This window comes from Morus notabilis, unplaced genomic scaffold (genome assembly GCF_000414095.1).
Source record: "Morus notabilis unplaced genomic scaffold, ASM41409v2 Scaffold5, whole genome shotgun sequence".
NCBI lineage: Eukaryota > Viridiplantae > Streptophyta > Magnoliopsida > Rosales > Moraceae > Morus > Morus notabilis.
This window is the reverse complement of record NW_010363077.1, coordinates 117,843-130,440: the sequence shown is the minus strand read 5'-3', so window position 1 is coordinate 130,440 and position 12,598 is coordinate 117,843. Positions and strand designations below refer to the sequence as shown.

At 34.1% G+C, this 12,598-nt stretch overlaps 1 protein-coding gene across 2 annotated transcripts; it reads right to left on the bottom strand.

The window, feature by feature from the left end:
• Positions 1-1,251: 1,251 nt before the first annotated feature.
• On the bottom strand, positions 1,252-5,593 carry LOC21406359 (protein NRT1/ PTR FAMILY 8.1). Of its 2 annotated transcripts, XM_024169156.1 has the most exons (6): positions 5,507-5,570; positions 5,258-5,338; positions 3,852-4,025; positions 3,539-3,756; positions 2,740-3,290; positions 1,252-2,224 (listed from the first exon to the last, which is right to left on the bottom strand). In XM_024169156.1, the coding sequence occupies exons 3-6, from the start codon at positions 3,955-3,957 to the stop codon at positions 1,390-1,392; spliced, it is 1,710 nt and encodes a 569-aa protein (XP_024024924.1). In that variant the 5' UTR covers positions 3,958-4,025; positions 5,258-5,338; positions 5,507-5,570; the 3' UTR covers positions 1,252-1,389. The 2 variants fall into 2 exon arrangements, with proteins under 2 accessions (XP_024024924.1, XP_010101811.1); XM_010103509.2 differs by lacking the exon at positions 5,258-5,338 and having other exon boundaries at positions 5,391-5,593.
• Positions 5,594-12,598: the final 7,005 nt, after the last annotated feature.

Sequence of the window (12,598 nt, the reverse complement as noted above, 5' to 3'; positions counted from 1 at the left end):
TTCTTTTTTTCTTTTTTGAAATGGCCTTTTTCTCCCTTTTTATTTTTCCTTAATTGGTGAACCCGCAATTTGTCTCGTGGGGATTGGGGAGACACAACTAATATGGTGTGTACAAGGTTTTTTATTTTTTATTTTATTATTATTATTTTTTTGGTTGAAGAAAAGACTGAAACGAGACTTTTATGGCGGAGTATGAAAAAAAAGAAAAGCGGATTCTACGAGCCTCTAATGTCTCCCAACTATAATCGCATGAGGCAAAACTCTATGTAAAATATAGTTCCGAATTATTAAATTACAATAGAGGCATATTAAATTAAAAAAATATGATAATTAAGTAAAATTGGATGAAAATTAGGTAATTTAGATTTGTGTTATTTCGATAGGAAACTTTCATTCCCTACCATAGAATTCTCTATGTATAAACGAAGTTTTTTTTCTTCTATCTGAACATACATTAGTAATGTTCGATTAGTATGTAAAATGCATGTCAAACTTTCTCTGAGCAATGAAAATCAATCATCAACATTAAATTTTCTTGGAAAAGAGGATTCCTTGAACAAGAGGAGATAAAGGAGAGTCACCACAATCACTCTTTTTGACATCCGAAAGTTTAAGTTATAATATTTGCAGAAATCCACCAGGACTCTCATGGGCTAAAAGGTAAAAGCAACGAAATGATAAATAGAAAACATGTGAAATTTGATTAGAATAAAGTATTAGTACATCTCATAATCAATTCATAGTCTTGAGGGGAAGACTCTAAAGTGAAGCTCGATACATTTATTCACTTTACCATTTCCAAATGATATGATATAAGTAGTATAATAGAGATGATATAAATGACACATTTTCTTGCCTTTCTATGCACTGGGAATTTTTTTCCATCTCTTCTTTCCTTCCAACCAAACGGAATGTAAAGTGATCTGAAAAGTACCCTGTTTGGTGGGCCACCAACAATTTATCACAAGAAAATAATTGTAAATTTCAGCATTTCACCATCTTGACCTTACCAATACTCATTACCCAATGCTCATCAACATATAACACTAAGGTGACGTTTGGTTCATGGATTAGAATCATGTGATTAGAACTATTTTTGATTTACGTGTATTTTTTGTGAGAGAAAACACTGTAGTGAACCATGAACCATGATTCAAATCATGGTTTGAATCCTCCAACTAAATGTCCCCTAAGCAACTCAGAGAAAGAAAAAGGATATCTTAAAAAATAAATAAATAAGAACTTAAAATCTGCACTAAAAGAAACAGGCATACCTTAAATATCTATAAATAACCAGATTCACATCCAACAATGCATCCAAATCTTGAAATAATAATAGAGGATTAAAACACCAGATTAGAATTAACTAGCTGGATGGGTCTTGTATTATTAGCCTGGACGCCCCACCGCCTTTTTGTAAGTGTAGCGCTTGGCAATCCCGAGATACACAAAGAAGTTAAGAAGACTAAGGATTGCCAAGAGCCAGTAGAAGTAGTCAAGATGGCCTCTGTTCAAGTTATCCGGAATCCAACCAAGACTTCCATTGTTTGTGGTCACATTGGTCACAACTGTAACTAGCACAGTGCTCAAGTAATTGCCTAATGCAACAGTCGTGAGGGAGAGAGCGGAGCACATGCTTCTCATGGCATCGGGAGCTTGGTCATAGAAGAACTCCAATTGTCCAATAAAGGTGAAAACTTCAGCACATCCGATGAGAAAGTATTGCGGGACTTGCCAGAATATTGACATGGGAATTGTCTTCAGATCATAATAGTTTTTGCCCCTCACAATGCTTAGACGAATAACCTCCAAAATCCCAGCGGATATCATGGCAAAGATGGAGATGACAAGGCCTATTCCCATTCTTTGCAGCTGAGTGAAGCCTCGTTCGTGACCAGTGAACTTCCTTGCATATGGGACGATGATCCGGTCATACAAAGGAGCCCAAAAGAGAACGCTAAGAGTGTCGAATAGAGAAAGAGAAGCAGATGGGATTTCAAAGTGTGAACCCATGTGTTGGTCCAACGTGTTCCCTTGCAACACAAACATGGTGTTCATTTGGCTGTAAACTGTGGAGAAGACTATCCCAGATGCCCATATTGGAAGTAACCTAATAACAGACTTGAGCTCTTCAACTTGACTAATTGTGCAGAGTAGCCACGGGTTTGCCAATCCGCCCTTTATATGGTCGGTCTCGGTTTGCACAGCAGCCTTGTCAAAGAAGCTGCAATTTCACAACATTGAGCGTCAGAAGAGCAACATAATAATGGATTATATATCTTACACATACTAGAAAACAGGCAGCTTACTCAGTGCATTCTTTATTGACAGTGTATTTTTGTTTTAAACTTAGAGAACTCCCTTTTAATTAAAGGGTAAGTCAATGCCAGAGCATAACCTCTAGTCAGCAGAATTTTCCAAACAGTTGCATAAATCTAACTATTTACTAACATTTTGCAAACAACTTGCAAATGTAACTATTTTTGTCAACAAATGGTGTTCCTAATTCAAATAAACCTCATTGATCAGCTTATTAGTTATCTTCGATGTTAACTTGTATAAAAGTCATTCATAATAGATTTCAGCACTAATACTGAACGTAGAAATTAGTATAGGAAAGAACGTCATAGGTGCTGATCATTGAAAAATCTAACAAAGAAGAATGGTGTATTTGAAAGAGTTAGAATCATAGGCTAAAATAAGACCTAGCTACTGATACCTTGGGTATAACATACTTACGTTAACTTGTCTGTGTGCTCAAGCTTACGGCTTCCTTGGATATCGCATTCCTCATCAGCAGTCTCATAAAGGAGGGACTTGTCTTCAGGGACTTGTGCATTGAACTTCCGGAAAGATGCGATGATAACCTGAACAATCCTTGTAAGGGGACTTCCTCCAGGTTTTTGAAGACGGTACAACCGGCTGCCTGAGAAGAAGAACACAACTGCAATGGCCATTGCAACTGCAGGGATGCCAAATCCCCAACCCCATCCCACATTCATCTGAATCCAGACAAGGACCGATGAAGCGATTAGCGCTCCAACATTGATGGAAAAGTAAAACCAATTGAAGAAAGAACTCTTCTTTTTCCGCTCCTTCTCATCAGTTTCATCAAATTGGTCAGCGCCAAAAGATGAGACACATGGCTTGATTCCACCAGTAGCAAGTGCGATCATATACAGGGCTATAAAGCCGACAGCAGTCTGCAATGTTTTTGGGTGACAACCAGCCTTGTCACAAGATGGCTTCAGTCCAGGAACGGAAGAAGACAATGTCAAGAGTGTCATCCCCTGCACGAAAGTTCAGACACTCAAAAATAATTAAGCATATTGGAGGAAAATGTCATAAAAGAGATAGAATCATTGGTTTAATATACTGAATCAATTTGAGTTCTTCCAAAGATAAACAAATTTAAGGTGAAGTAAAGGTCATATTCAAAGTTGAGAGAACTAGAAGCTTGATAGAAATGCCAATGCCACATCAAAGGCAAGGATTGCTGGAGTTTAAGGTATGAAAGTGGCTTTGGTAGGAAACTTACAAAGACATAAATAATCGAAAAACTAGCAATTGTCCAGTATCTTCCCAAGTATGAATCAGCAAGAAAGGCTCCGATTAACGGTGTGATGTAACAAGTTCCGGCCCAGTTCGTGACATTATTGGCTGCTGCGGCATTTCCCATGTTGAGACGTTCCTCAAGATAGTTCACCAGATTGGTGCTCATCCCGTAGTATGCCAACCTCTCACAACACTCATTTCCTACCAAAAGTCATTTAGTAATAACACATATCAAATAGATAAAAGGGATTATAGCTAAGGCAAAATTTTAAAGGCCAAAAAAGGACAAATCATACCAAGAATGTAGCGGCAGGCTTTCCAATGTCCAGTTGTCTTCTTATTAGCAGGGTTTTTGTTTATGTCCAGAGTCCCATCTTTCGTGTAGATGTCATCTTCTTCCATGGTGTCTTTCAGTTCTTCTATTTGCTATAGAGCTTTTTATTGCCTAGTACTTTTCTGAAAAACCTCACCTACAATGTTATTATGCAAATTCTTGGAATCAATTGATTATAAACCCAACCCACAACTATAATGTCATCATTTTTATGATTATGAAAGTAACAGAATGGTCCTAGACGCCTTCAACCCTTTTGCTAGTGCTTTTGGTGGTTGAAAAAGGTGGTTGTAAATAAAAAAGTGCAAAAACAAGTAGCGCATGACCAACTAAATATACTTGAGCATATAATCTGGACATACTTATCCCATCAAGCACATGATTATCTAACAGAACATACAGAACATAATATCATATACAATGGCATGCAACTTCAAAGACCATTCCCATGACATTTCAGCAATGTGAATTATGGATTATGGATCAATCTCAAGTCACAAAACCCCAGTGGTCATTTGGTTGTTGGCATGGTTATTCCTTCTCCTCGACAAGGTTTTGGGTTCGAGACAGACCCATCGACCATCATGGTGGGTGGGGTATGGATAAGTCCACTTTACAAGGGATTCACATGTCACACAAGGATGCAGTGCCTCTGGAAATATTTGATTATATCATGACCTCTATTCCTATGACCCTTCTACTCTAGCCCAAAAAAAAAAAAAAAAAAATCTAAAGTCACAAAATAATCCTAATAGTTCACAGCATGATATTGGCTCTTCAAAAGTAAGAAAAATAAACCTAAAAAATTGGATACCCATTACAGCACTGTATGAAGCACCAAATCCATACTAAAAATTATAAATTTCAATTGGCCTCAAATGATTTCTTAATAATAATCAATGGGTTTGACTCAGCCGTTTGGACCCACATATCTATTTAAAAAAAAAATGTCGTTTTATTCCCCTGGTTTGAACTTGTCCCGGTTTGTAACCCACGTAAAATTTAGATTTCTCCAAAACCCATATAAGATTCATAACCATGAAGGAACAACCTAGAAGAACGGACACTCTAATAAGCCAACACAATTTTTTATTATATATTAGTAATCAAAGAAAAATAAATAAAACAAGCCATATACGTTTCAATACTAAGAAACGTACTACTAGCACTATGAATCAAGTTTTCACATCTTAAGTCAATCCTGGGAATTTTCACCAATATTCTATAGAACAATTCTTTTTCTATGTTGTTCTTGTTATACAAAAATCATTATATTATCAAATATTATAAAGAACAATCTTTTTTTTTTCTTTAGTTAATGTACAACAAAAATCATTTATAATAATTAAATATTGAGAAAACAATCACCTCTGCTCCATCTAAACCGGTGAAAAGCCGTTTTTCTTTTCTTTGTATCAACACTTTTTGGACGCAAAATAAGACAAAATCCTTCATGAAAAATAAAAGAGAAAAAAGAGGGGGAAAAAAAACAATTACATACCTTACGAGTAATGATAAATAAAAGAGAAAATGAGAAGAAAGTAAAGGTTTAATAGGGTGGTAGCGGTTGGTAATGGTGGTGGTGGTGGTAGAAGTAGTAGTGTTGTGTTGAATTACTCTTTAGAATTTGTAGCTTCGAATTCTGGGGATAAACCGGGTCACTAAGACCCGGTTATTGCTCAACGCACTGCAAAGTGCAAATGCCAAAACAGAAATGCCAATAAATATGCACGTTTTGATCGGTTGCTGTTGACTGTTTTTATACCCTTTTGACTATTTTGTTTGTTTCATTTGATTTACTTTTTTTCTTTTGAACCTTACTTTCATTCTCTCTCTCTTTTGAAATATAATTTTTTAATTTTTTTCTTATTTTAGAGGAACTTTTCAAAATTTAGAAAAAAATCGTAATCGTTTAAAATCTTTCACATTTATTTTAGGATTAAAAAAATCCCAATTAAATCTTTAAAATATTCAATTAGATGTTATTGTTACACGTTACATGTGTGCTTAAGTGAGGAATATTTTAAATCTTTAAAATATTCAATTAGAGCTACACATTACAGATAATTTTGACAAATACCCCTTAAAATAATACTATTAAGAATTTTTAGGTCTTAACATTAGCCTATTAAATTTTGCCCCTTTGAAGTAAGTAATTTGACAAATTATTAGCGATAATTTGACAGATGTCGCCGACGGCGGGTCGCCGGTGGCGGGCATAATTTAACAGATTATTGTCTAAAATTTGACAAATTATTATCTATAATTTGAAAGATTATTATCAAAGAGGTAGCTTATCACAGCAAAATAGTAGAACTCCAGAAGGATGTATTTAAAGGTAAGTTTTTGTAATTTTCTCTACATCATCTCAATGGATCGAAAGCTTCCATCAATTGTAGTGGTTCCAAAAAGACCCTTATGCGTGCTCAAAGTAATGTGTCGAGGAATTTTCCCGACATCGGGTTTCGTCCTGCATCGTCTTCTCAGTGCTTCATTATATCGAGTGTTTTGTATTGTGTACCACATAATCATTCGCATTAATATTGATTTCTGTATGACTTTTTAGTTGAATGAAAATTTATCTTTTAAAAAAATCTTTATATTCAAGCTTATTTATGGAATCTTTTTCAAAAGACTTGATGGAAATATTAAATATGACTATACTTATGGAATCTTTTCCAAAAGACTTGATGGAAATCTTAAATATGACTATACTAGTGTCTAGTAGATGGCTTTAACTCTCTTCCTCAATAATTTTGCTTTCCTAGTAGGATTTTTTTTTCTTTTTATTGTGTAATTTTAGTATTTTCTTAATGAATAAAGATATATTCACTTAGATCTCATTCTATGAGGCTATAAATTTTATTAGAAAAAAAAGAGAATTTATCTTTAAGAGTGTATGAGTCTGGACCCTTATCCCTTACTCTTGATAAATACCATTTTGTTAGTATAATTATTTGACTAATAAGGTTATAAATCAAGAGTAAATGGTAAAAATCCTGACCTATAGAGTTTTAAGGGGTATTTGTCAAGATTACCCTATAATTTGTTCTCCTTTAACTATATGTGCTTAAATTTAGTAGGCCTGTTGGGTTTAAATAATTCATACTAAAAAGGTTCTTTGGCCCAATGTGGTGACTAAAGTACTTATAGGAGAGGGAATCTATAGGCTTCAAGCTAGTCAATAAACCATTTATTCATCCGATTATGGACCAATATTTGATATACATGCATGATTAAATTTCCAACAACAAAGTTGTCCATAACATGCTTTAATTCATATTACAGTGAATTATTATAATTATGGAAGTCTACATAAAAATGTTGTAACAATTGATAAATTGTACTTGAGACGAAGGCCTCGTTCAGTTCGTTGATTTGAGTTTTCAAATTGAGCTGAGATGTAATTTTATGTGAGAGTTTTTTTACTGTAGCAAAAAAATTTAGATGTGACTTTTTGTGAGAGCTTTTAACTATAGCAAAGTTGAAATACTTTTTGTGGCATCGTACCATAATTTAGATTCTATACAACTTCAGGATCATTTTCAGCTCTAATGTTATAGTCCACTTCTTGTAGATACACAACATAGTCATAAAAAATTGCTGACTTTCTTGTTCTTGTAGATCTTCTTAATGTTGGTTCAACACGTTCCTGAGGATCACGTTGCTCAACTGGTTGTTCAACAATTTCTGGTATTTCATGAATGATGGCAATTTGGTAGGACCTCAAATTTAACCTTACTTTAGTTTGTCGTTATTGAATATAGTAATGAGTAAGGATCGTTCCCGCAAAAAGATTGATCTTAATTAATAAGTTATAAATCTTGCAATTAAATAAAAGGGGGTTTTGGATTCTAAACTAAAGAAACTAAAATTAAACAAGAAATCAAATAAAACAATGCTTGAAAATAAATAAAGAAAACAATCAATAATAAAAAGACGGTTAAATGATTAATCTCCACCTTTTGCCAATGGAATTACTATGAATGAATGATAAAATTCCCAATTTTCTATAGAAACCACCAACCGTAGATAACAATAAGCTTTTGTATCCCAATCCTTCCTTAATAAGAAATAGATAATTTTGAATTCCTAATCTAGCAATAGATAATTTTGAAATCCTAATTGGTTGCGCACCCAAAAAAAAAAAAAAAAATCATGAACAATTAAATTGGAAGAACATAAACGATTTCTATTGAGAAATTGAAAACAATATCAAATCATTCAAACATAAATTCCATGTGTAGGGTTTCGACATTGATACGAACCCCGCCAACGATGTGACGAAACCCGTAGCCAAATATGGGATACGATCCAAGATCTTCAAGAATTGATGGAAACCGCGACCCGTTGCTTAGCGAAGCAAGAACCTTGGTATGGTGAAGACGGTGAAGACGCCACAAACGAGTATGGAAATTCCGTTTGATAAGTCAAGGGTGAACGCCACAAGGAAAACCTTGATAAGTTCGGAATAGTTCTTCAAGAACTAAGAAGAATATCTCACAAAGTGAATAAACATCAAAAACTTCTTATTAATTTCGTTTTTCAGCCTTAAATAGCCAAAAACAAACTGAAAAGGTTTAAAAATTGAAAAGTCATATTCTATCTTTAATGAGATTGAAGCCTAAAATAAGATAAACCTAAAAACAAGATAAACGCAAGCCTAAAGCTTATCCTAGGGAAGGAATCCGAATTTGACTCCAACTCCTTCCTAAAAAAAACACCTAAAAACTTATCATAGGGAAGAAATCTGAATTTGAATCTAATTCCTTCCTTAAAAACGCCTATGATGGAATTTATGATAAAATCAACTATTTATCCGCAATTTGACTTGGTCCCTTGCTGGAAATTGCGCCTAAGCCTCTTGGAATATGCAAGTTGGCCATGCAATTGGCTTGATGGACGTTTAAGGTTGATTGTCTTTCTTCCGGATTGACTTTGATGGCTATGTTCTCATCAGACATCACCCTCAACCAAAAAGAAAATTAGCCTAACCTAATGATAAAATAACACGAAGAAAAATAAATAAAAAACATATGGAGTTCAGAGGAAAGAAGAAGAGAATAAAAAAAATGTGAGAATCTTGGAAGAAATCTTCACGCGAATGAATCCTCCTTAAATTTCTGATGAATTCTTCCTTCTCCTCTCACTTTTTCTCTCCAAAAGGTGGCTGGAATTTCTACAAACTGTGACGACCCTAACTTTTGATCATCATCTTATGTTCATACTTAACCTCTACTACTTACTAGTTATACCCTCTTAAAAATTCAAGCTAATTTTTTTTTACCATGTACATCTAAATGCTGTAGCATTTAGCTAGCATTATGTTTTCAACTATTCATAAAATGCTGTAGCATTTAGCTAGCATTCTATTTTCACCCATTCGTAAAATGCTGTAGCATTTAGCTAGCATTCTGTTTTCATCTAATCTTAAAATGCTGTAGCATTCTGACATCATTCTGTTACATTAGTCATACCTTATGACTAGAGGTTGCTATGTATAGCCTCACTGTCTCGTAACCTCAACTTTCTTTACATAGTTCATCAATATTCATAAAATATTATTTACTTTATACACATAAAGTTTAACAGTGTTTCTAAAACACGTGATACATCCACAACTCACTTGCCTACACTTCGCTGCTACGTCCTCTTTGCATGCCCAGCAACAAGTTTTAAGGAGCCGGTGCTTTACCCGAGCTTCCTATGAGCTTTCGCTCAGCAAGTATCAATAGGTCTAACAGATGCAATAATTATGCATACCTATATATGCATTCATGTCATATATCCTAATACATTCTGTACTACTAAAATATATATGACTTATGTTCTTCTTCTTTCATTACATACTTTGTTCTGCTTTCGTCTCATTTTAGTCGTTCACATTGTTTTTTTCACATTCTGAACGACTTTCATTATGTGTTTCTCATTCTTTTCATTCTTCTTTACAGATATCGTACCTTTATATGGAATGGTTTCTGTTTTTCATTTTCTTGTCTTTTACTTCTTATGGGCCCTGTCCTATTGTACCATAGCGCGCACAACCAGTGAGGAGTGGGGTAGCTAACCAATCTAACTCAGTCACGGTTTCATTTCTTTCATAGTTTCATAATAACCTTTCCTTCGAAGGCTGGTACAAATAGGATGTTTGGTCTCTTATCGTTTATCAATTTTCTCATTGAAACGGTAACTTTAGTTAAATCTTATGAAGTTGTACATTTTTGAGCAATTTATCATGAGATTGACTTTTTGTTAAAGTTTAACTTTTCCTCTTAACTTGACATTGACTTAACATCGATACATATTTTTCACAGACTAAAGTTCTACGGCTACTTAAGTCTTGTAGATACATGCATAACATTGTATTTAACATTCACATTGTATCTAACATTCAAAATTCTACCATATGCACAATTTTTGTGCAACATAGAAAAGTAAGCTTTTTCGTGATATAGCCATAGAAAAACTATTGTACTTACCAAAGTTTCGCTAACGATGCGTCATTTGTCTCACTTGACGCTTTCTGACTTTAATCGTTAATCGATCCTATTGCATAAATTTCTGATCGTTAGATTCAAAATCTAAGGCCAATAATTACATTGAAATTTAATTCAGAAAGGTCTACAATCCTTATGTTTGGTATTCAATCCCAAAATATTTCCTATCTCAAGAATTTACACTAAAACCATGCACGTTCTTCAGTCATGGGCCTAATTTTCCAGTTTCGGTCTAGAACTGTGAATTCTTATTGTGTTCGGTTTCTATACATCACCGATTATCAAATCACCTTACTTTTCACACTTCAATCCCTTATTTCTCTTGAAATCCGGTTTTAGTTCAAAATACTCAAACTAAATTTCTCTAGAGTTCCGCCTATTTCTGCCCGTTTCCCGAGCTAACCTTAGCTCGTTTTATCCATTGTTTCCACCATCAAACACCATTCACATACTTTCTCTTTCAATTACATCACAATTTCTAGGGTTTCCTCATATTTTCATAAAATTTCTCCATACCAAAAATTGACAGAAACAAAGGTCAATCAACCTAGAATCTATCCTTAATTCATCAATATTTAAGTTCCTTAATCATCATAAGCTAATCTCCCCTTTAAGTGAAAATTTTCTCATGTTTCCTACAAAATCTCACGTACAACCATAGTGAAGAAATGAGAGGGAAAATTTGAAATCTCACCTTAGAGAGTGAAGAACAAGCTTTGGTAATGTTATTCCTCAGTAGATTCGACATTTTCCGCTTGAATCTCGTTTTTCTTCACTTTGGAATTTTTTTTCCTCTCTTTCTCTCTTAGCTGATGCCCTCAGTTCTTATGCATGAGAAATAAAAATTTCTCACGTAATATTCCATTCATGAACCGGCCAATACATAAAACAAATGTCCAAAAAATGAAATCTTGACTTTGCTAAGGATTTTTTGCAAAATTCTCAAAATATCCTAAAAATATCTTTCATTTTCTTCTCCATTAAGTCTTGACCGGCCACCTCTCATGCCACATGGCTCAATCTCAGCCTTCCATCTAATTTTTCACTTTTAATCTCAACCATTGATCATTTAATAATTATCCTATTTTGGTTCAGTTTAATTCATATCTGGTGCGCATTTTATACACGTTTTTCGGATAGATGGTCAACTTAGTCAACATTGACCATCCTTGACTTGCTTTTTGAGGGCGACATTTTGGTTGACTCTTCGTCAACAAATTTTGACTTGGTCAGCTCAAATCAGTCGAAACCCTAATTTTCTCGATTCGACCTTTCGAACCCCTTTTTCGTCCGTTTTTCGTTCCGATTGTTTCTAAAACCCTAGAATTGATGTCTTTCAATTCTTTTCCATTTCTTAAACTTATCATTCATATGTTTACCCACTTGTGGCTTAACACAGCATTCCATACTTCATTCTTAAATACAGTCTGAAAAATCGGTAACTGCATCATAGTTCAAAAATTTCTGAACTTTAGCTTATAACTTGATATTCCATACTTATATCAACAAATACTTATCATAAAAGTATTTATATTAATGATACAGAAGGTTATAGGAAATATTATCCTATACAATAATTCTGATAAATTTCTCAATCATGACAGAAAAAGATCTCTTTTTAAGCCCCAAAGTCCCCTATTTATAGATTTCCAAGTTTGGGTCAATTAGGGTAAAATTCAGAGTCCAAAAATCTAAAAATTTGAAAGTTATCGCAAAGTAGCACCGCGGCCTTGGGTGCCATGGCTCTAACCTAGGCTCTGGTGCCTTGGGTTTTTGGCTTGATTTTGTGGTTTTAAGCGCCGTGGTGCCTGTTTTCAAGGCCTAAGCACCCAAAACTTCTCCAAATTGATCCTTTTGAGTTTCCAAACTTGTTTTAACTTTCAAAACACCTATAAAACATAAAAACACAAATAAACACAAAATACTCAAGAATTAAGCAATGAATCATGGGAAAATTGATCGGAAAACCATACCCAATTACGCACTTATCAAATTCCCCCACACTTAACTTTTGCTCATCCTCGAGTAAACCTAAGACAAAAATAAATGAAAGAACAAAACTCTAACCTTCCAACTTTTTGTAATGACTGAGAAAATTTCAGACCTTAAATAATACAATTCATGTATTTTTAAGCCAAGGATTTTCTTAGAAAATATTATGTTATATTGTGAATGGAGGATTTATGGAATTAATATATGTATTCCTAAATTC

Excerpts from the sequence above, each read along its gene's own strand:
- LOC21406359 (XM_010103509.2), bottom strand. The coding sequence starts at position 3,957 with ATGGAAGAAGATGACATCTACACGAAAGATGGGACTCTGGACATAAAC. Across the intron at positions 3,757-3,851 it reads AGCCTGCCGCTACATTCTTG|GAAATGAGTGTTGTGAGAGG; the intron begins GTATGATTTGTC and ends GACTTTTGGTAG. Across the intron at positions 3,291-3,538 it reads TTTCGATTATTTATGTCTTT|GGGATGACACTCTTGACATT; the intron begins GTAAGTTTCCTA and ends ACTTTCGTGCAG.